Source organism: Liolophura sinensis, chromosome 8, assembly GCF_032854445.1.
Source record: "Liolophura sinensis isolate JHLJ2023 chromosome 8, CUHK_Ljap_v2, whole genome shotgun sequence".
NCBI lineage: Eukaryota > Metazoa > Mollusca > Polyplacophora > Chitonida > Chitonidae > Liolophura > Liolophura sinensis.
The window spans coordinates 14,336,529-14,361,046 of NC_088302.1; the positions used below are offsets into that span (position 1 = coordinate 14,336,529).

The following is a 24,518-nucleotide window of genomic DNA, read 5'->3' on the forward strand; positions in this document are numbered from 1 at the left end:
ACTTCAGACTTCTGCTGGTATCCCATTTTAGAATGACAGTCAGATTCATATCTAATCCTCACATGTATCAATAAACCTAGGATTTGATATTGATGTTTAATATCTAAACTCATAAATAAATATCCCTTTAAAGAAGCCACCAGAATTTTCACTTGTATGTAGATCATACTAATAGTGGGATATATTTCTCTGATATTTGCATTTACACTTTTAATTGCATGGACAGTTTCAAAATGGCATGGGAATGGTTTCAAGCAAGGAAATTCATCCCAAGCTTGCATTTTGCTCGCATCTCACTCGCATCTCACTTGTCAATATGTGCTTGCCCAAAGTCCCTACTGTTCTGATTTTACTGGAATGGAAAAAGTTTTTTTGTTTTGTTTTTTTCACATTCAGAGTAATCATATGGTTTTTGCAAACTTTTTAACATTACTTCTGATAAATGCAAACTGTGATTCATTGAATGATAGAATGGTTGGCAGTTTGAGTGTGTATATATTACCCTATGTCTTTTAATAATTACTGTAGAATTGCATCGTAAATAGCGGAAATGCATGGCATGATTGAACTGACAGCTTGTTTGTTGGTTTCTTTTTTTTCTTTCCTAGAATGAAGAGCACCCTTACAGTTTTGAGCTGTCAACAAAGTCTGCCTGCAAGCACTTGTGGAAATGCTGTGTAGAGCATCATGCTTTCTTCAGGTTGGAAGTTCATTAAGGATTGAGTGTTTATTTGCAACATTAGTTGTGTTGTTTATAACATTGTAGGTGTACTTGCACATGTGTGTGATGTAAAGCATCACTGCATATGTTATATCGGTTAAGGGACAGACACTACTGAATTGGCTTTGATATTTGCTGAATCTATTATCCAGAATTTCGTACTTAAACTGCAAAATATGGTACTGTTGAAAGACAATACAACACTAGACTAAATGTGTCCAGACATCGATAAACTATCCTGCATAAAGATAAAAAGCATACCTTTTTACTTCCATAATTTTGTGTAAACGCGATATCACATTTCAGAATAACCCAAACTCTGCATGTTCAGAATCAAAAGGGCTGTCATGTTATCAATTTTAACCAATCAGACATGACTTATTTGTAAAACCCTGGAATGCAGCTGTTTTTGTTGAGGTCACCTTGAACCCTATTTTTCCTTTAACCATAAGAGGGTGGGGCGTGGAGGACATGGCATCATGGTTCTGGTTTCTATAATGAATGTCCTCGTAAGAATTCGAGATTAAGAGTTTACTTTTAGAGTAACTAGGCTTAGCACAATAGAACATAATAGCTGTGGCAGTTAAGGCCTGTTTCACCCCGTCTTCTGAAATAATTATGGTTTAATAAAGTATTTGTTCGTTGTCTCATTTAAAAATGTGGTCAAAAAAGCCATGTATGTGGCATGTGCATGAACAGATATGTTATTGTACCCTTATTACGCATTTCCATAATTCCAAAAACATGATACAAGTCTCATCTCATCCAACCATCATCAAGCCATAGCTTCTGGCGTTTAAGGTTGTGCAAGTTATGAAATGTCCCCCCCCCACCAGAAATGAATAAAATTGAAATCTGGCACCTGTAATGTATTATTCAGATCAGAAACGTATGAACATATTTATAGGCAGGCCTTTGTAACCGTGTATATATGTTATTTGTTGTTGATTGTTGAAATGAGTAGATAGCTTATTGTGTAGATTGTCCCCTTTGTTTGGACACTTACTAATAATTAAATATATATTGAGTACTAATGCAAATACCTGAAAAAAGTGTATCTTTTCAATAACAAAAAAGAAATTATATGAAAAAAGAAAGGAACTTGAAGCTTATAACTGAAGTATTTGAATGTAAAGAGTTAACATTGAAAATATTTTCTCAGCATTATATCTGAACATGTGCATTGTTATGTCCACTCTAGCTGTATTTGTGAAGTGTAAATATTCGCATAGAATACGAAGTATAATATAATGGTTCAATCAGATTTGGAAATGACTGGTTTGACAACAGTTTGTGCATATCACTAAATTCACACACAGGACATACATGTAAAGACAAACAGAAAACGTGCAGTACAATATAAGAGGTAGACTGCATGGTTACCAGTGTCATGAGGTAATTCTTTATTAATTCAGCATATTTCTGATATAGGATCAAACATTAAGTACCTGTTAAGCCACACACGGTTACATACATGTAGTCATCCCGCATCAGACAAAATAATCTGCTTTTCATTGGACAACAGTTGGACGAATATAGATATATTCTCGAATCCTGCAGACAGTGTCAAATCCACTGAGTGGGTTATCCCCCTTTGTTGGGTTGTGAATACAATGGTCACATTGCTGAAGCAATCAGTCTTCTGCACTGAATTAATGGGTCTTTGCGGGATACATTTGTTATATGGTTACTCAGTGATAGGATAAGCAAATGTATGGTGTCAGTGATCCTCATATTGGGTGAGACTGACACCACATATTTGCGTATCCCATGTGGGTACGTATATATTCAATAAATTTACATGTGACCACTGATTTATGACCATACAGTATTGGTTAAGTGAGACCACTACAATGCATGACAGTGAAGGTATGAATACAGTACAGGTACTAACCAGGCTATCTAGGGAAGAATGGACTTAAGTACTCACATAGACATATACATGGGTTTTGTGTATTATGTGATTCATGTGTTGAACAGTCATACGTTACGATACATAAAGCGTCATCAAAGAGTTAGTCCGAGAGTTAAAGGCCCAAAACTTCAACGTGTTATGTGTACATGTACATATTCCAGATTGTAGCTCTGTTGTGTGGAATTTGTCAATATGCTTATTGTGTGGTAAATGACCTATTCACCGTTTTCCTGAGACTTCTTTAATCTTAGAGCAGTGTTTGGAGCTTTGTTTGGAAGGTAGGTTGATTCCCTACTGGAAAAATAGAAGTTTCAACACCAAAAGTAATGTTTATGAGATTTGTTTGCCTCTCAAAAATGTAGGTTTGAGGGCTAATTTTTGGGTCATTTGCTGTAAGGGTGTCTCTACATATTCATGTACATCGTAGTTCTTAATGTTCCAACTTCAAAGTCATTGGAGGCTGTGTCTGTGAGTTTTGTTTGTTTGGTGTACATTTACATATGAAATCCATGTAAACACTGTTATAAAGTGCTCTCTGTTAGATATTTAATGTAGAATACTCCATTATCATTTTGTTTTTATGACAATTGCCTTCAAAATGAAAACAAAAAAAAACAAAACAAAAGAGAAAGTATCATAGTGCTGTATCCTTTTCATACTATTGCTTGCCATAGAAATAATGGCATGTTGCATAATTATCAACAAATGCTGTGGCAATTCAGCAAAAGTTCCTTCATGCATTTATATTCTCTGTTTCATGTTTTATGTGCCAATGTCCTTTCTTTTTCATTTATACTTTCTTGCATCTTGCATCTTTGTTATTACTAATGTCATATGTGGTTTGCTTTGGTTTTTATAAATACATAACCCCTTTATTTCTCCCTCTTGTACTAAATGTATTCTTTGGTGTGCTTGGGATTGAATTACCAATAAAATTTGGTGATTGGAAGAATCATTGTTTCTCCTGGTTTTTGGATTTTTTTGTTTCCAAATGTCATTTCATTTTGGTTTCCACTAAAGAGTCGTTCCCCCCATTTTCTTGGTGTTATGATTTATTTTGGAATGTCAGAGGGAACATCTGTATGCTTCAGAGTGTGTAAAAATGGCATTTGACTAGCAAGGTGTTTCATTTCTACATCGTTTGAGTATGGCTCAAACACCAGTCTTCATGGCATGGTTATTTTGGCGTGTCATTTGTTGTAATGTTTGTAAATTGTTCTGCTGTTCAAATTACACGTACATGTGCATCGATAAGCATTGAACTTGATTTATTTTTCATGGGCATTTTGTTTTGGTTTTTTTTGGAAATAGACATGTTTTTTGGAAAAGATTTTAAAGGTGCAGAAACTATTTAAACTTTTAAGTGTGTTCTCCTGTTATCAGGGAAAATATCAAGTACCTTGCTAGTCCAAAGCCATTACAAAGAAGTGGAGTTCTTTCCCTTGGCAGCCTTCTCAGTCATTTTTATATCGAACAGTGATTGAGTTTGTGAATCAGTGTCTTGTCTTTGTTGGACCATGACGAATCGTTCATCCTTCGTCTTTCATATCTCTCCATCCTGCCATCTAGACTCAACCAGCTGACCGAGTCCTATAAGTCCACTGGAAAACTCTTTAGCTTTGGTTCTAAATACCGCCACAGGTAAGCCCGTCCCCACCTTGCTTGTAAGGCTTCATTTCAGAGTGTGGCCATCTGTTTGTCTCTGTTTTGGCACGTGGTTGTTGGGTGTGTTTGCACTGATAGGTAGGGGTAGAAATTTGTGTGGTTGTTTAGCATGACTGGGATAGATTCATCTTGATGCTTCCAAAGTAGACAAAATAGTTAATGAATGGGTTGAAATTTTATCAGGGTATGAGAGATTTGACACATGCATTACACATGGACTTCAGCAAGTTTCAGCACACTGCATTATGAACGTAAGCTAGTTAAATGTCATAATGATGAAGAGTTTGATTATAAAGACAAGACATTTTTGTAATGTTCAAGATTACATCAAAGTCTAATCCAGTATGTCTATGGCAAAATGAAGTAATTTAAGACAGTTGCTTCAAAATGTGGTGAATAATTCATAGGATTGCCAGCAAGAGTTACTCCCCTTTATTTCTTGTGGATTGAGTGCTGTAGTTGAAGGCTTAGCTCAAGTTACACTATTCAGATCAGATCTTTGTCCCCAGTACATGCACTTTTCAAGCCCTAAATAAAACTTGTAGCTATTAGCTTCAGTAGATTAACAGATTATTTCCACACTTTAGAAATCAAGGGTTGACGAGTTATTCTTTCTTTGCTAAATGCTAAATTGCAGATGAAACTGTTTTGAAATTCTGAATTTTGACAGAAAAATGGTTTGACATTCCAAATTTTTGGCCCAAAAATGTATCGACATGTTGAATCTTGGTCCTAAAAAGATTTTGAAACTTACATGCAGCAGGTTACTTTTAGTTTCGTTTGTCGCTTGAAAAGTTCATCGTTCAGAGCATGTGGACATTCTGTTATTTCAGCGCTTGTAAATTTAACTTGTGCATGCCATTAAAACATAGCTTTCAGGCTTGCAGTTACCAATTAGCTTTTCTTGGAGCTTTAATTATGCTTTTATTTCTGATAGTCATAGTCTGCTTGGTAACTAAGATATTCTCATAAAATCTTGTTCATTTGGTGTCTTCTGACCACAAGACTAATAACATCTGTCTAGTTGTTCATGGTATCCAGCTGACTGTCGCACATTAGTGCACATGCACGTGTATACAAGCCTCTGATGTATCATGGATGTATTAAGTGTCAGTATTTTTCTGGTTGATAAATACTTTCAGTCTTGAAAAGTATCCATAGACACGCAGATATACACACTTGTACTTGTACCACTACAAACATGTTGTTGTACTACTGTACACATGGATATAGTATTAACTCTGTTATGTATATGTACACTCACCTACTTCTTTTTCAGTTTATTCAAATTTGTGACCGTACTTTGGAAAGTCTGCCAGCAGCATGTGGATGGTCGTGGGTTTCCCTGGGCTCTGCCCGGTTTCCTCCCACCATAATGGTGGCCTACTTTTTATTGCCATCATTAAGTCCAATATTTTTGAGTATGGGTTAAAACACCAATCAAATAAATAAATAATTTTATTCATTAATCAGTTTTAGGAAGATCAGCCCATATAAAATGCATTAAGCATGACATGTGGCAGCATTGACACATGCAGGAAGAACACCACTGTGGCTATTGCATTATGGGGTGTTCTTGACTGAAAAGTGTTAAACTCAAGTTCTATATAAAACAGTTGATGCAGTAAATGCCCCTTATACTGATTTTCAGGCTCCAGGATCACGAAGCAATCTTTAGACTTCAGTTAGAATTTCAAATCTTTTTAAAATTGTTATTTCTGACGTAACAAGGTCAAACTATAGTTTGACAGTAGGAATTATGGGTGAGCTATTGTAGAACAAGTTCAGCTAAAATAATGGAAAAGAACATACCAAATTTAATGATTAAAATTTTGACTAAAGTCTAATTAAAGATCGCTTTGTAATCCTGTGGCCTTTCCTTTATACTCACGTTAATAGCTGAGTTCACATGATGCTATTTGTCATATTAACTTGTTGAAATCAACTTACTCCAATGAAAATAGGATAAGTCAGTTCACGTGATGCAATATGTCAGGTACTCCAAATCATACGAAATACCATTTTTCCTATTTTCATTTCACTATTCAAAATTGAGGAGTAATAGTATGACAAATTGTGTGAATTGTTTTTTTATCTGCGTGTGTTTGCTTTGGTAGTTCATGCTTCATTGCTTGTGGTAACAATTAACAGAAAACAAACTGAGCATGATGCAGCTGCTGGTCTGTGCGAATTTAATTTGATTTGTATTTATAAATACCACATTCAATCATCAGCAGGTGAAGAAAAACTTCCACCTTAAATGGCCTGATTCCCAAGAAAGGATGACTGCCGTAATTCTTCAACCTTTTCGTGTGTTTGCAAAGTGTTTATGTAAGCATATTCTGAATCCATTGTTCTTTGTAGAGTGTTAACATTATACTTTGTGTGAAGCTCTGAAATTGGCTGATCCTACCAATGTAGTTTTGTCTCCAAAATCAAATTACAGATGTGCTTAGCTTGCACCGAAAGTTGCTCTTCATATGCGAAAAGGTTGAGGAATTAGGGTTGTGGCAGTGAACAGCATTTTACCTTTTATCCAACTATCTTTCTGATTATTATATGTTTAAATGTGCGTTTGTTATAAGTACAGGTACTTCATTGTCCACTGTGTTGTTGTTGTTGTAATTGTCACCCTGATACATTGCAGTACGCGTATGGAGAAGCTCTTAAACCAGGCTGGTCAGTATCGTCAGCCACCTCAGGTGTTGCGCATCCCCAGTAGGCGCCATAACCGACGCTCAAACTCCGATTCAAGGCTAGATGGTATGTAATTTTCTTTTTGTGCTAGTGTGTGTGTGTGTGGCTGAATGTCATCATTTATTACTGCAACTGGTGGTCAGCTCTTGTGTTTTCACAGCTCTGGTTTATTTCTGTTACAGCTCGCTCATCAAATGAAGGGATATATGAGGCAACTAAACGACCAGTTACCATGGTGATAACTCCAGAGCCTGTCCAACCGTAAGCAGTTTTTCTTTGGTGATGTACTATACTGTATGCTATATTACCCAAAGAGTTCAGTTTAAAAAGAGGGAGTCTCCAAGGGGAAATGAAGAGGAAACTTTAACATGTAGCATTCAAAAGATTAAGAATTGGAAAGTTATGCTTGTCTTAAAAATATAGCCTACACAGCATGAAAGGCTGTCATCAAGAACATGATGTCTTTCTATCGCTTGCTATTTGTTTTTCAGTGTGTTGTGTTTGCGTACAGTTGTTTATTCTCATTTAACTTCAACCTAACATGTTATTTCTGTTGACAGTTATTTCTTATATCAATGTACATGTACATATGTGTTGTTTTGGGATTTTTTTGATCTGTTTTGGTCTTTTCTATGCTGTTGTTTCTTCTCCCTGAATATCTTCCAAGATGTAGAACACTCTGGAAATGTCTCCTGTCACTCATTCTGCAAAATGAGTGTGGATTTTAGAGCATACTGATTCGGATGTATTATACAGTGCTTTTGTGCTTTGTCTTCAACAGCCCACGGTACAGTTATCGTCAGCTTCCTGAGTCGCCTCAGAGTACCCGCTCTGCCCCCTGGGAGACCAGATCAGAAAGGTATAGGAGGCCACTTGCACTGTGTATTCAAGGGAGCTTCAATTACTGTCATTGTAAATTAAGACATGGCTTGAAATTACCACAGGTCCTCTGGTCAGAGGGCATTGGTACTTTAGTCCAGCTTGTATAGTTTAACTGGGACTGGTCAGTCTCTGGCATGTGGTACATCTATGTCAATATTCCATTCCTGAACTTCAGTTGTGTAACTGAAGGGAGAATTAAGATCTAGGAAGACCAGTATATCTCTCAGGACACATTATATACGGGCTAGTGACATTATGCTCTTGAGAGGTGGTAATGTTTTAATCTTTCCAGGATATTGTCAGTGATCCATATGTGTATATGAGGACAGAGCTGTAGATACATGTAGATAGATGCTCAGATCACCCTGTTCCCAAGACCAAATTTGCTGGCTAACATTGTAAAGCCTGTGCGACATACTTCTTAAAACAACATGTAAAAGTTATAGTGGCAGATCAAATTATATGGAAAGGAATGATAAAGAGATGTTGATTGACAAGTTTTAGGTGCAGATAAAACTTTGCATTCACTACGGTGAATGGAATAAGGGTCTGTCCCCATAAATTGTATGCCTTTGAATAGCAGAAAATGATTTTTTTTCTGTTGTATTACAATCTATTGATGTTAAACATTTCAAATACATCATATACATGTAGATGTAGATTAAATTTCTCTGTGACAACCCAGGAGTCTTTCACCAATGTGGTCGCTGTGAATTTAAATCCAGCTCATGCTGGCTTACTCTCTGGCCATACGTGGGACAGTCTACCAGCAACCTGTGGTTGATCTTGGGTTTCCACCCACCATAATGATGGCCGCTGTCATATAAGTGAAATATTCTTAAGTACGGCATAAAGCACTAATTAAATAAATACGTTTCTCTGTGATCCTTATTATTTTCTGTTGAAACAATGGTGATTTCTTTGTCGTAGGCGAGGACTGTACACTTCTGGGAGGGAGTCCCCACTCTCCGTCCGCAGTGAGAAGATGAAGTTTCCACACCGCAGACCTGCCTCTGGAAGTGAAAGTGAAACAGGACCAAGGAGAAGGTATGACCTGTGTGGAAACTTGAACTCAGATATGTATGGGAAGAGTACTCCAAATGTTTTGATCATTATCTTTCTTTATCTTTATTGAGTCGATTGTGAAAGTCAGTTTGGACTCAGATGACCAGGTTTTCAACTCATTTTTTTTTCCATTCTGGGAATTGTTTGACTTAAATTTTGCAATTTTCTGATGTTCTCAACAACAAATGTACATTTTCAACTAAGGTAACGTCTGAAAGAGAGTATTTCTTCCTTATGTGCACTAAATGCTTACTCCATTATAACTGTGTAGATTGAAATCATCATATATAGTCTCTTTTTCACTATGTCCTGATTTTTGCTTTTTCAATGTTTTGTTTTTGTGATGTTTTGGTTTTTGATTGAATAATAATGGCTGAATTCCACCTCAGCGATACTGTTTTGCTCTTTGTTGGGATATGTATTGCTACAAGTATACCGTGTGTGTATGGTGAATTTTTTTCACTGCTACAAGTATTTGTTCAGGTTTATTGCGCAGTTAATAACATGCATAAATAACAAGCCAAGCACAGCAAGCATCGTTACTCATGCAGCTTTCAGCTTGCGGTAGAGCTTTGCCCAATCACTTGAAGTCAAAAGTCACTTTCACTTTTAAAAGACAACAAAGCACTGTGTCTAGCATAATCATCTTATATTTTCACTAATACTTAGTTTAAGAGCTTTTGTGATGAATTAATTACTTTGTAAATCTGGTAAAGAGAAACCTGTGAGAGTTGAGTGGTGATTTTGGTTTGAACAGCAGAAGTCCTGCAATCATTCATACTGTTCTTCATGTGCAGTTGTATTCTGATCGTACTGACCAATATGAAAATCTTCTGTTTTGAGCAGTCTCTCATGTTTCAAAACCATGAGCTAAAATGAGATGGGGGTTTACATGTTGCAGTACATGTGCCAGTTATTCAGAAGTGTGTTATGACTTATTAAAGTTAGACCAGACTAAAGTGTCATTTGATTTGTATTAGAATGAGACTGGAATTAGGATGTATATTAACTTTTAATACACTTTTGAACTTGCCCAATATTATTTGCTGATAAAGCCGAATTTGTCCATGCCTCAGTGAATCTCTTCACTGTTCTTGTAGTTCAAATGATCACATACAGGTGCTGCCTTGATGTATCTGGAAGCACAAATATCATAGTGCTAAGTTCACCACAGTTTTTGTTATCATTGAATGTCTGTTTTCTAGTGGACACATCTGATGACCATCAGACAAACACCCTTGCTTTGTCCCAGTAAGAAACTGCTCATTGTAAATTGAGAGTCAGCCTTCATGTAAAACTCCACCAATTTGGGATGAGCATGGATTTTTTTGCATAATGAAAGTGAAAGGGACTTCAACTGTCTTTTTGCTGTAAGCACACCCTGCTCACCCGCTGCATGATTGTCTACTTACCTTTAGATATTACTCCAGTCGTAAGAGCTCTGACAATGAAAGTGAAATATCACACACAAGGCGACGGAGAAGGTGAGTGGATGGGATGACCTAGTTTGACGTGGTGTTTCGTGAAAAAAAAAAGATCGTGTACTTTTATTGATTACTAACCAAAACTGATGACCTTTGACACTATTACCATTTACTGAAAAATAATCTTTTAAAATAATTGATATTTGTCTGTTTAAAATCATATAGCAAAATTATTTTATAGCCCAATGAAAGATGCTCCAAATGTATTTTTATGATGACTAACTAAAAATGCTGACTAAAAATATATTAAATCATTGCAGTCACAAAGCAGACTTACTTTCTAACCCATTGAAAAATGATCCATACGTCTTTATTGATTACTAACATGACAACTTCTGTGAGGACACGTAGCTTGTATGTTACCATTTACTGTAAACTAATCTGTTAATGTAATCAATATTTGGTTGATTGAAATCAAGGTTATTTTCAGCCTAATTTTGCGTTAGCTTTTTGTAATTAATAGATATTCAAACTTAGAATTAACAGTAAGTTACATAAAATGAGATTGTGACAACTGTATAGTATGGTGGCTGATAGCGGCCATTATTATTGCGGCTTCCGCGGGGGCGCGGAGGTTGAGGAAGGCCACGTGGAGGGCACGGTTTTAACAAAAAACAGTTTTAACATTCCACGAGTTTCACGGGGGCGCCAAGGTCGCGGTGAGAGCAGTTTTAATAAATCGCGCCCTATCACGAAGGGCGCTATCAGCCACCATAGTATAGGATCCTGTATGCAAAACTGTCTACAGAAATGTTTCCATATGGAAGCATCTAAAGTGCATAGGCCAACCTCGCTGAATGGTCTCAGTGGCATGCCACTGGTTCACCACAAGCTTGACTGTACCAGGCCACTGGCAGACTTCTAGCAGGACAGTTACCAATTTGATAGACTTTATCCACTGAGGATGTGGAGCGGAGCGGCAGCCAACAAAAAATTATATGGAACAGGTCTATATCGAGATAATTAAGCCACAAAAAGCCTTAGCCAGCTTGTGCGCTAGACGTACATGCAAACAGCACAAATCTGTCGTATTAACTTGCCTGTATTGGTGAAAGTTCATGTACACGTGGTGTGTGTGTGTTTAAACTGCTTCAGGTCTGGAGCTGCTCTGCTCTGCACACATTTGAACTTCAGCAGAATTTCTGGAGTTGGTCTGTTGTTTATTATGTGTCCTGTGATGGTGTTGTAATGATGTTGTACCTCAGTGGAGTGAAAGACTAATAGCTTTCAGGCTTTCCTGTGTGCTTGCTTATCTCTTGGCATATGGCTTTTTAAGGATATCATGTGTTGGATGCTTTGACTGATTCCTTGTCAGACCGTGTCTAGTAGTTTTCTTCTTCTTCATCTTCTTTTTTCACATACTATGTGGGCTTTATTGTAGTTTCAAGATGATGTCTGTATATTTAGCATGATGATTGTGTACTTCATGGTATATATTGCAGTAGTTTTGCTGTCTAAGATAATGCTTGCTCAGCACTCTTTACATAATAGTGTTCTCCAGTATCCTCAGAGTCTCTTTCATTTTTGGCTGTGGTAGGTGTTGTACGTGCTTGCCTCCCTTGTGGTTGCTCTGTTATCTTTCTCCGCCTGCAGTATTCTGTTCGGATGTGGCTTTATCATCAGCTCTCTCTTTCTTGGGTGCTGTTGTTATCAGTTGCTGGTCAGGTCTCATGATCTATTCCTAATTTGTTGACCGTGCAGAAAAGACGAAAGTGGTAGTGAATCGGAAGCAGGCTATCGACGAACTCTTCGGCAAAGAAGAGCGAAAAGTGCAGGCGAGGATTTGTTTGGTGCTGATTGGAGGAATGGGTAAGCCAGCCAAAAAAGGGCTGTGTGGTTACAGTTTTGGGTCATCTGCCATGAAACCCTTTTGTTTTCATGTTGCATAGGATAATAGGATTCAAGTACCTTATATATTTATGAGTATAGAGAAAGATGTTTTAGAATCTATTTTAGTCTTCCATTATGTACATAATCAAACCTCAACCATTTGTATAGTGACTCTCTAGTGGTTATGATTGGGTACCATCTCTACTTGTAGTTAGATTGTTGGGATTAATTCTAAGATATAAGCATTAGATCCAAGAATTTTGTACACATATTTAAACAAGTAAATACAACCATATTTCTATCTGCTTCACAATATAATTTGGTACATAACATACCTTCTGTACATGAGGCTGTCAAATCGCTCTCATGCTGTTAAACATTCTGAAAGCTGTTAAAAAATCTGTTAACTTAGAGAAAGGACATATCAAAACCTTCAAAAAAATCTTCTCAGAAGGTGGCTACCAGCTACTGTGGCTACTGTGATGAAAGCTCGTATTTTACATCATTTAATTCTCCATCAGGGTAGCCTTATGCTCAGAAAGATAATGTTAGCCCTGCATCTGTAACAACTCTGTTTACCCTTATGTTTCAGAGCATATATAGAGAGGGGAAAGGAAAACATTCCAAACGGGTAGGCATACTCTAGCTTTTCATTGCAGTCTGATGTGTCCATTGTATTATGGTTGTTTCAAAATTTTCCACACATAAAAGAAAAAGATTATTCACAATATTTTTCTTCTGTGCTGTCTCCTGAAAAAATTGAGCCCTTTTACAGGACAAAACAGCACTGGGCTAAAACATATTTCGATCGAAAGCAAGATATTAAGCTTTCGAAAAAGTATCATACTTTGTTATTTTAATGGGATTTCACTGAATAACATGTAAAACAAAATGACAACACTGCTCAAATGGCTGGTGTGAATCGAGGCAGCCATCTTGAGAATTTTTTCCAATCAAACACGTTGCTATCAGGTTCCGTGACTACCCAAGCTGTGACGTAGCCTTTACCTATTCACTCCATGAAGTGAAATATGATAACACAGAACTGTTGTATAAGACATCATTATGAGATCGTTCACAATAAATTATTTACATGTAGCTGAAGGGCTACATTTCACACTGTGTTGACGGACAGGTTTGTATCATTTACGGAGCACCATAGGTGCAAAAACAGTTGATTTACAAGCTGTGTAATATTCAGCCTGATATCACAAATTATGTCAGACTGTAGCATGCTGTCTCGGCCCAAACCACATTCATCTCCCCAGTAAACCTTAGGGCTACTTAGACACGCTGTTCAAATTATACAGATACATTTTTTGTTGTTCGTGTTAATGTTTAGTCAGCATGTGGTTGCTAAATAAACAAATGTAAGAGTCAGAGTATTCATTATTGATGGCGAAGGTTTATGGGAATGAGAAGACAGCATCTCATCGGACAATGCTTAAAATTAATTAAATTTTAGAATATAATATTTTTTCTCTGAATTAATTAGAACTGAAGAGTTTAAATTTTGCCCTTTGTCTGTCTTGCATACAAGGAATTTTTTTTTCTATTTCTTTATAAAATACAGTAAAATTATTGAAACACTGTGTTTAAGCCAAGGTGCTTTCACTGACGTCCGTGATAACCAGGTCAGCACTGCTGGTCTTAAAAGCCACCTCTACAAAATTGAAGCATAAAACCCAGAGACTGTCGAATGCCTAGGTCAGCCTCAGTGGCGCTTAGATTTATTTCCACTCATGTCAGAAATGAGCATGAATCCAGTTGTACTACAATCCTATAGTAATATTGTAAACATTTAACAGAGGTCAGAATTTAAGGTACCAACACAACCTCTCCAGAAGCTAGGCCCTGAACCAGGAATACCACGGCCGTACATCTGCAGGTTACTTGTGAACTGTATAAATGATATACGTGTAGTAGGCTTACTGTATAAACAGTTGAAGCAGTGGAAGAAATATCCTTCCAATATGTCCAATTTCCAAGAAAGCTATTTATCACTTGGCCCTTCATCGCCGAAGTCTACATATTTAATCTGCCATAGCCGAATGCCTTCGATGTTAGAGGACTAGAGTAAACGTGACGTCACCTTGCTCTCAATAATGGAGACACACTGTAACAAGACAGAGTTTTACTAAACTTTTACTGGGTTGAAAAAATTCTAAAAAAAATACTTAATGCCAGTTTAAGATGCCTTGAATGGTAGTCTTTCAGTGGACATAAGCATTAGTCAGGTGCTGGCTTTCACTTAGAAGTTAAGTATTATTGAAAAGGTGATCTAATTGGCATTGCGGTATCACTGTGGAAAACTATCAGGTCTAGAAGAAACATCTGAAACTAATTAATTATTATTATACTTTGTATAACCTCATTTTCAGGTCACTATATTCTTTACATGGGGATGAAGAAAGAAAACGTAGAAGGCGGAGGTATGTCATTTGTTCATTTGAAAAACTTAAGTGTAAAAATAAAAGATTACTTTTCATTTTTGTGCATTTTTGTTAGCAATTTCAGAATTATTTAAAATGTTAATATTGGGATATCTTTTCTTTTGTTCATGTTTAATTTTTTGTGTTTCAGTTACTCTTGATTTTGGCTTTGAGAAATGACCTGTTTTTTAACATATGTATTTTTCAGGACACGAAGTAAATCGCCCAGTAAGAGGCCGCCAGAGGAGTTGAGACAGCATTTTGAGTAAGTAGAACACATACACATGAGCTATTTATGATGTCACAGTTTTGTAGCAGTTACACATTTCGCAAAATCATTCTCCTCGTCATATGACTGAAAAATTGTTGCGCACGACGTTAAACCCCAAGCAATCACTCACAAAATCATGCAAAAATTTATTATGACATCCTGTAAAATCTTGCACTGAGGCCTTCTTGTTAAAGAGATTGTCCCATGTATAAAGATACAAATATAAAGATTTAAAAAATTTGATTGAACGACAGAAGACAGAGACTTATATATGTGATTGTTGCAGCTAAAAAGTGTGGATATAGATTATGGAGGCGTATCATATGGAAACAGTTTGTTACTTTCGTTTTGATTGAAAGCTGAGTCTCGGAGGTGTTGACAGTTTGTTGCACGTTTGTTTATTCAACCTATAAAGTGGAAAATGATGTCAAGATTGTTGATTATCTTGACCTCCTGTGATTTGTCACTATAGAGTGTGGGGTCGTAAAGGGTTGTCCACATCAAATAACAGGATTTCCAAAACGTCATTTCTGCGTCTTCTGTTTATGGATGTAAATAATGCATCCTCTGTGTAATTATACATGTAATACATGTATATAGCCTTGAAAAAAACATGACACACTTGTCTGAGTTTATTTAGCTTGAATTTCATCATATCTGATGGTCTTTTTAAAGCATTTTAATCAAATATATACATATATATATCTGTATCTGCATGTGATTCTTGTGTTTCAGATATGGTCTGATTGAAACAGAGGGGTTGAGTGAAGATCAACTCCGTGAGATCCCTTACACACAAGTCGAGTAAGTTATTTCTCGTGGTATTAGAGCTATGGGGTAACTTTTCACGCACAATGGCCACTCTACCCTAAATGACCTAAAATTTCGTCCATGACAAAGCTGCTCATTTTTCCAGATGTTGGGAGTTTTATTGATTTAAGAAAGGTGCTTTGAGAAGTGTGTGGAAGGTAGGATGATATCTTATCAGGAAAATGTAAGTTTTAGCACCAGAAGTAATATCTGATGACATTTACAGGTATTTGTTTCTCTTTTGTGAGCAAAGTTTTAGGTATTTAGGGTATTCCAAGCTGAATTGACCATCTTCCTCTCGTGGTTAATGAGTACTTGTTACCGGTTTGCCGACAAAATATCACAAAGGCAGAAATGAACAGTAGACTTTACAGCTTGGACCCAAATTACCTCAGGCTGGGAAGGTTCCTCTTAGCATATGGTGATGTCGTTATTTGTTCACATTGTCTTTTCGGATTTGTAATGGGTTAAGAAGTGGTTACTGTGCCATAATCAAGTGCATGTATTTTTTATAAATAATTTATAAGGGCTATTTTCTGTTGCGTTTGCTTGAGGTATGTATTCTTCTGTCTGTATTTACCATTGATGCATTCATCTGTATTAAAACATGAATGGTATTTGTTCTTTGCAGGACAAAAGCAGAACCATTTAGAGTGAAAGCCAAATACCGGTACAAGTCTCCGAAAAGACGTTCAACCTTGTCTAATGGGTGAGTCAGTTAGTTATTTAAGTAATTGGTGTTGTACGCTGTATTAAAAAGTATTTCACTCAGATAACTGTTTTTGGGTAAAACAGAGCTATACACGAAATTAACCCATACAGCTTAAAGCTACTATCAAGCTTTTGTGTTTGAGAATATATAATATCCATTTCTCTACTTCATTATTTATATGTGGTGAATTTTCAGTTAGTCAAGCATTAATTTTGGTCAGTCAGGCATCCTGCGAGTATTTGTACGTTCATTTGTTTGTTGGGGGCAAGCAGCTTGGTGAAAATAAGCGGTCTTTGTGCCATCTAATGTTCGTTGATGACCAGTTGTCTTCCACCAATCTGCTGTTCACATCTGTGTATCACACATGAGAAAGTTCACTTCTAACTTGCCAAAGATCATTGGAGACCTGTCAAGCGCCCAGAAGTAGTACCTTGATGTCATTTTATTGATATCAGTTGTTCCTTTCCCAACTAATCATGAAGGTGTAACGTCATCATTTTTGACGTAACAGTGCCCTGCTGTGTCCTACTTCACGCTAGCACCTCATCACGTGATTAAATATCATGCCTCGTCCTCACTGGTTATACTGAGCGCTCTGGTTTCCTTCACCCAAAAAAAGATTTGAGTTGGAGTTAAACGGCAGTCAAATAAATAAATAAATAAATATATCCTTCTGGTTTGATGTCCATGATGTCATGTTGCAGGGAGGCGAGTGATTTGAACTCGCGCCAATCAGACGGCACCATAACTCAGGAAGAGGCTCCCCCTCCGTACGTCCCCATTACCTCTGCCACTCTCACCAGACCCTCAGTGTCCCAGAATAACGCACACAATGTTAACTACAGCAACTCATTCAGGTTAGTTATAGTGGAATTCTCTTGCTATGTGTGTTCTCTAGGAAAAAGCAAGCCTATTCTACCAGGTCATGCAATTTTAACTTGATTTCTCCTTCAAGATTTTTCCTTCAAAATTTGCTTTCTGAAATCTGCTCCATTGGACAAGTTCAGGCGTTTCTCATGAGAAAATGTAAAACATGATTTAAACTCATGTAGGGTTTCACTGTTGGAGCGGTAAGCATTATTAGCAAGTCATGGACCAGTTGTGATGACTTATTTTTCTAACTATCGGACACAAGAGGTGGGTGTTCAATCCCGGACTTGGACAGAGAATTTGTTGATTTCACCACATTTTTTTTTACTACGGTCAGTTATGTCTGTGTTGTCATACGCAGGTTCAAACGGTCAGTTATGTCTGTGTTGTCATACGCAGGTTCAAACGGTCAGTTATGTCTGTGTTACTATGCGCAGGTTCAAACGGTCAGTTATGTCTGTGTTACCATACGCAGGTTCAAACGGTCAGTTATGTCTGTGTTGCCATACGCAGGTTCAAATGGTCAGTTATGTCTGTGTTGTCATATGCAGGTTCAAACGGTCGGTTATGTCTGTGTTACCATACGCAGGTTCAAATGGTCAGTTATGTCTGTGTTGCCATACGCAGGTTCAAACGGTCAGTTATGTCTGTGTTGTCATATGCAGGTTCAAACGGTCAGTTATGTCTGTGTTGTCATACACAGGTTCAAATGGTCAGTTATGTCTGTGTTGTCATACGCAGGTTCAAACGGTCAGTTATGTCTGTGTTGTCATACGCAGGTTCAAACGGTCAGTTATGTCTGTGTTGTCATACGCAGGTTCAAACGGTCAGTTATGTCTGTGTTGTCATACGCAGGTTCAAACGGTCAGTTATGTCTGTGTTGTCATACACAGGTTCAAATGGTCAGTTATGTCTGTGTTGTCATACGCAGGTTCAAACGGTCAGTTATGTCTGTGTTGTCATACGCAGGTTCAAACGGTCAGTTATGTCTGTGTTGTCATATGCAGGTTCAAACGGTCAGTTATGTCTGTGTTGCCATACGCAGGTTCAAACGGTCAGTTATGTCTGTGTTGTCATACGCAGGTTCAAACGGTCAGTTATGTCTGTGTTGTCATACACAGGTTCAAATGGTCAGTTATGTCTGTGTTACCATACACAGGTTCAAGTGGTCAGTTATGTCTGTGTTACCATACACAGGTTCAAATGGTCAGTTATGTCTGTGTTACCATACACAGGTTCAAACGGTCAGTTATGTCTGTGTTGTCATACGCAGGTTCAAACGGTCAGTTATGTCTGTGTTGCCATACGCAGGTTCAAATGGTCAGTTATGTCTGTGTTACCATACACAGGTTCAAATGGTCAGTTATGTCTGTGTTACCATACACAGGTTCAAACGGTCAGTTATGTCTGTGTTGTCGTACGCAGGTTCAAACGGTCAGTTATGTCTGTGTTGCCATACGCAGGTTCAAATGGTCAGTTATGTCTGTGTTGTCGTACGCAGGTTCAAACGGTCAGTTATGTCTGTGTTGCCATACGCAGGTTCAAATGGTCAGTTATGTCTGTGTTATCATACGCAGGTTCAGACTTTTAACTTTTATCTCCATATCACAAGTGAGAAGGTTTGTCATCACATGTATCTTGTCAAAAAGTGGGTGGCACAGCAGTTTCTCCCGCCCATCAAACTGACAACTGGCATATAAACGATTTCTTGAGGCTGTTGTAAGAGAGTTGCAGTCTCAAACATACTTCTTAATACCATATTGTTTTAAAAGATATTTCTTCTGATTAAAATGGCAAATTTTGTCTGATGGCGGCCAGTGTAACAGTGTAATAAAAATTTGATTTTCTAAAAAATGAACAACCTCTGCTTATTGCACATTGTCAGAGCCAGAACTGGTACATGTATTCATAGTTTGGAGTTGGTGATTGTACAAATTATTGCACATACAAAGATGATAATCGTTTTGTTTATCTGTCTGGGATTCTCTAGATCCAAACATGACAGTAGTGCTTGGGCGGTTTAGCTTTTATTTTTTTTTTTTTTTACAGCAAATGTCTTCATAGAATATGAAATATGTTTTAAATTTGTACATAGCTGCACGGTACGTTTTTCCTGGTGTTATATACTTAATTTGTTTGATTTCTTCCTCTTCTTCATCCAACAGTAAACCGTCTCAGGAGTCTAACCATGGTCCACCCTCTGTTGTATATAGACATGAGTCCTACACAACCAGTCCTAAGTCCAGGAATGCAGTAAGTAGTGTCTGTGTTGAACATATAGTAATTTCCACTGTTCATCACTAACTACATCATACATGCCATTGCACTCTTTTAATCGTGATGTGCTTGTTTGCTTTTTTGAATGACCTGAACAGGACCCATAATTCTAAAAAGTCTTCAGCTTAAAGGGAGTCAGTGCTGATTGGCTAACAGTTTAGATCCATGTAGGATTTCCTGGGTTAATGCCCGCAGGCTTGGTTGGACTTGCATAAATGTACAGTACCTAAATTTCAGATTAGCCTGTGCTTAACATAGACTCTCCAGTCTCTTATAACCGTCAAATCTGTTACAAACAGCCTGCCGGTTGTGGCTTTCCCCGGGTTTTCTACGGGCTTTCCTGCCACGATTATGCTGGTCTGCCGCCTTATGAGTGAAATATTCTAAAGTACAGCGTAAAACACCGACCAAGAACAGCCTGCAGTGTTATGGCTGTTTTCATTCTTGTCATCTCTACCGATCATACATACCTGCTTACTTCTTGTTTTCTTTCCCTCTTACATGAATACTCACATACTTGAAAAATTTGTACTTTTATTCAATTGTAGTTATATTTGTATATACCATCACTTTTTGAGTAACCTCTGATCTAACTTGTTGTTGTATGTTTATCAGCTGTATGTACATATCAGCTGTAGTCTCATTATCATCACCTGTCTATCTAGCTGAACTGCCTAATTAACCCTATAACCTGTATGTTTGCTTACCCAGCCTCTTTCCACCCTTCAACCCTCCACCCACTCCATCACCCACCCTCATCACCCTAGCAGAGGCTCCAGGTATCTCGAGTCAGGTGCTAAGGTATGTACATGTAACCAGCTCCCGTAAGCGAGGTCATCATCATTCACTAAAGTAATCATTTCCTATTTCACATGTATTTATCAGTTGTAATCACATACATGTATTTTGCTCTATAGCATGGTCTTGTGCATATATTGTTGAAAAACACAGGCATTGAGGGCTTGACAATAAGTGTCCACGTGTTTATGAAAAAATTGGAGTGATGAGCTTATGTGAGATGTTTGTAAGTGTGGTGGTGTCACTTGGTTTCCTTGCTTCTTGTTAAAAGAACCCTTGGTTGTTGAAGTGAAATAAAGTCGCATATTGCAACAAGCCATGATATACATATATGTGTGTAGGGAGGCTTGTGGTTGACCAACTTTGAGGAAAAGTTTGTAATGTACACGTACTTCATTCAGTTAGTACAGTGTGGCAGGTTTCCATTTTTTTATAGGCAGCCTACATGTACCGTCTGTTGTATATTAAGCATGTTATAAAATGACATGGCCGTGAGCTTGACCTTCAGCTAATTGGCTGGATGAGTTCCAGACACTTATAGGTATTGTTTGAGACCAGTGCTGAGTGTTGTAGCATTACCGGTGGAGGTTTTTTGCTAGGTATCAGGCCAGGTGTGTTATTTTCACCTGAGCTCTGTCCAGCTTTCCTGATAACATGGAGACCACCTTACAGGAGTAGTGTCCAGATTTGCCATTTACGAGTTTTAAGAATTATGAAAAAAGGGTACATTAATCAGAGTAATGGTGATACTAGCATCACTTTCAACCACTGGAAAATGATGCTGGTATCAGCATCGAATCGTTGTGGGGGCCTCTGTGGCTCAGTCGGTTAGCGCGCTAGCGCAGCGTAATGACCCAGGAGCCTCTCACCAATGCGGTCGCTGTGAGTTCAAGTCCAGTTCATGCTGGCTTCCTCTCCAGCCGTACGTGGGAAGGTCTGCCAGCAACCTGCAGATGGTCGTGGGTTTCCCCCGGGCTCTGCCCAGTTTCCTCCCACCATAATGCTGGCTGCCGTCGTGTAGGTGAAATATTCTTGAGTACGGCGTAAAACACCAATCAAATAAATAAATAAATAAATCAATCGAATTGCTGTGTCCTTAATAAAAAAGAAGTTGTTATCCATAAGAAGTCTGTCTTCTCTTAGTATTTAGCATTAACTATAACATACAGATATTGGCACAAAAGCGTTAGAGCAGTGCATTTTTGTATTTTTTGTTTCAACATTTTATGCACATAGATTTGTTGTTTGGACATAGCATTTATTTTGAATTCTTGGTGATGCGTTTCCCAGATGCAGCTTCCTCCATCCTCATCAGAGAACATGACACATTCTCCTTACTGGGGAGGTAGAGAAAGTCGAGAGCGACCAACTGATCAGAGGTACCCCCCTACATCTCGGAACCAGCAGCAAAGGTGGGAGAAGAATTTTAATAGAACGAATACTGTACTAGGCTAATAGCCCTTCATGTAAGCTGAAGTTAAAAGTGCTTTTGGACATGAAATGTATCTAGTACATATAGATAGGTACATGTATCTAGGTCTTGTAATAGCTTCTTCATTATTCAAGTATATCACTAAAGATATGTACATAACTGATGTTAAAGGTAAAATTATATATATTCTGCATATTATATTGTACTCACCTCCTCAGTATGACATACAATCCTTATGACCAGAGATAAGCTCTCTACAGGTATATCTTGGGATATCCCCACTCTCCACATCTCTGTGTGACTGTGACATGTATAATCTCACCAAGTATAGCCATGAATATCCTCAGTCTCCCCATCACTGTGTGACTGTGGCATGTATAACATCCCCAAGTATAGTCATGGATATCCCCAGTCTCCTCATCACTGCGTGACTGTGACATGTATAATTTCACCAAGTATACCCAATCCATATCCCCCGTCTCCTCATCACTGCGAGACTGTGACAGGTATAATCTCACCAAGTATAGCCATGGATATCCTCAGTCTCCTCATCACTGTGTGACTGTGACAGGTATAAGGGTGGATTTTTCAATACGGGCACATATTGAGTGTTGAAAGTCACAGACCAAAGAGGTTGTAGGAAACTCACCTAACCTTCCATGCTGGTCATAGGGGTCATGTTCTATATAGCCAGCATAGCAGCAGAGCTGAATGTCCTCCACAAATTTTTTTATGGGGGTTTGAAATATTTAAGCCTCTCCACTCCGTTACCTTTTCATTACATTACCTAATTTTGTGATGTTGCCACACTTAACAGTGCCAATATTTTGTGCTTTTGAAGTTTATGATAATTTCGCCTGTATTAAGATTGGATGACAACTAGCAAATGGAATTTAAAGTTTACTAGAAGGACAATAATAAATTTTATTGAAGAACTGGTAACGGAGTGGAACATTTGGTAACGGAGTGGAACATTTGGTAACGGAGTAGAGTGTACCAATGTTAATCATGACACAAGTATAATTTTAGAGTTCTGATTTTTTATTAACTTTTAATACAGTGAACAAAGAAGTCAATGAGTCAATACATTCAATGAACAACTTAAACTCAGAAACAGTTCAACTAACATACAGGTATTTGAAGTCTGGCTTACCTGCAATAAGTAAACATAAAATGTGAATACCTGTAATGAACATTTTATAACATTAACACTATCAAAATTAAAATTTAAAAAAATCAACAGAATGACACCTGGTCAAAAGAACTGCCTTTCTCTGGAGTTGACAATTCAATTGCACTGACATAAAATCAGCTCAATTTCGAGTTCCATTTACTGAATCTTAATGTAGCAAACAAGATTCACGATTCACAGCTGCCGACTATTCACTTTGTGTACTTTTTTATTGTCTCTAAGTCATTCTTCGTGAATATAACATGACCTCTTCTGTCCATGTCGGGCACGTGGAGTGGCTCAAGAAGGTCTTCTCGTGGCTGCCATGAAGATGACGAAAACCCGCTCATCCAGTCATGATAGGATCCTGTTGATTAAAAGAATAAAATATGATGCTAAATTGATAAGAGTACAGACTTTTAAAATTTCTAAGAGACTTGAAATCATGTTACAAATTGTTATTTCATGTGTTTAGAATCAAACAAGCTTACCTGTTGTTGTTCGTTTCAAATACTTCATTTCAAAGCAATCACCTTCTACCGATATCACCGTCCCGGGGTAATATTTTTCTCCACACCTTACAACAGCGTAACATCCAATCTTAGGCCAAGAGTTGTCATGCTGAAAATAAAGATAAAGTAATTTATAATGTATGGGAATACCTTGTTGATAATTCTAGTTCTACTAACTGAAAATATGATAAATTTAGGTTAGTAACAGGAGTCTCTGAAGCTCTTACCTTTGGATCAGACTTGTTACTGTTGGTGTCTTGGGTATCATCATCAGGATGGATCACCAGGGCCTCTGCTTGCTGGATGCTGGGTTGCTTTAAGATTTGGCCAACCTCACATCCTAGTTTGGGGATATGTTGATCATAGTTAGACTGCAGTACATCATGTTCCACTGGAGAGTAGCAATCACACTGTGGTCCACAGTAGCAGCTTACGTCTCTTGTAAGGATGATACCAGGCCTCTGTGAATAGATCTGGTGTACTTTCATCACTCCCCTGACTGCTGGTACCGCTGTTGACACATGTATCTGCACATCTTCAGGAATCAGACATAATTTGATGCTTGTCTTATCTTCCAGATGTTTACCAAGCTCTCTGCATCATGAATGTCTGTGCCAGTCATGGTCACCTCATCTGCCAGGCGTTTGATGGTTGCTCCCACTCCATCACAGGCTCCTTTCCCGTGTCCTGCTTCGCTAAAGTTCCACCAAATTTCTTTGAAACCCATTTGGAAGGGTATGTTGCACAGCAGGTGGAGATTGTGTCTACCCCTGTATTGGGTTACAGGGCCATCGCTCATGAAGTGCAGTTTAGTTACTGTCGGATGGTTCTCCCTCAGGAATCGCAGAATCGGTATCAAATGGCACCAGACCATTGCTGGTGTATGGCTATTGTTGTCACTCAAGCTACAGAATGGGAGTGTGGTTGTTGTTGCCTCACCACCTATGTAGGCTACACCTGTGTGTAGTGTTATT

The 24,518-nt window shown here is 37.9% G+C and overlaps 2 protein-coding genes across 2 annotated transcripts in view; one reads left to right on the forward strand and one right to left on the reverse strand.

Annotated features, from left to right (window-relative positions):
* Positions 1 to 24,518, forward strand: part of LOC135473223 (band 4.1-like protein 4) — a 66,156-nt gene that overhangs the window by 22,773 nt on the left and 18,865 nt on the right. Inside the window, exons 10-25 of the mRNA XM_064753068.1 lie at positions 609 to 700; positions 6,949 to 7,064; positions 7,142 to 7,259; positions 7,780 to 7,857; positions 8,811 to 8,927; positions 10,364 to 10,429; positions 12,131 to 12,238; positions 12,852 to 12,890; positions 14,641 to 14,691; positions 14,900 to 14,956; positions 15,698 to 15,766; positions 16,404 to 16,481; positions 17,189 to 17,341; positions 19,520 to 19,607; positions 20,343 to 20,432; positions 21,720 to 21,841. Coding sequence (XP_064609138.1) covers positions 609 to 700; positions 6,949 to 7,064; positions 7,142 to 7,259; positions 7,780 to 7,857; positions 8,811 to 8,927; positions 10,364 to 10,429; positions 12,131 to 12,238; positions 12,852 to 12,890; positions 14,641 to 14,691; positions 14,900 to 14,956; positions 15,698 to 15,766; positions 16,404 to 16,481; positions 17,189 to 17,341; positions 19,520 to 19,607; positions 20,343 to 20,432; positions 21,720 to 21,841 — 1,442 coding nt within the window. The remainder of the gene's footprint in view (positions 1 to 608; positions 701 to 6,948; positions 7,065 to 7,141; positions 7,260 to 7,779; positions 7,858 to 8,810; positions 8,928 to 10,363; positions 10,430 to 12,130; positions 12,239 to 12,851; positions 12,891 to 14,640; positions 14,692 to 14,899; positions 14,957 to 15,697; positions 15,767 to 16,403; positions 16,482 to 17,188; positions 17,342 to 19,519; positions 19,608 to 20,342; positions 20,433 to 21,719; positions 21,842 to 24,518) is intronic.
* Positions 22,615 to 24,116, reverse strand: LOC135473029 (uncharacterized). Its single transcript, XM_064752804.1, has 3 exons — positions 23,772 to 24,116; positions 23,524 to 23,653; positions 22,615 to 23,399 (listed from the first exon to the last, which is right to left on the reverse strand). The coding sequence occupies exons 1-3, from the start codon at positions 24,030 to 24,032 to the stop codon at positions 23,245 to 23,247; spliced, it is 546 nt and encodes a 181-aa protein (XP_064608874.1). The 5' UTR covers positions 24,033 to 24,116; the 3' UTR covers positions 22,615 to 23,244.

Coding starts and splice junctions, on each gene's coding strand:
- LOC135473029 (XM_064752804.1), bottom strand. CDS start 24,032: ATGAAAGTACACCAGATCTATTCACAGAGGCCTGGTATCATCCTTACA. Junction 23,654..23,771: donor GTAACAAGTCTGATCCAAAG/GTAAGAGCTTCA, acceptor CTTTATTTTCAG/CATGACAACTCTTGGCCTAA. Junction 23,400..23,523: donor TTTGAAACGAACAACAACAG/GTAAGCTTGTTT, acceptor TTTAATCAACAG/GATCCTATCATGACTGGATG.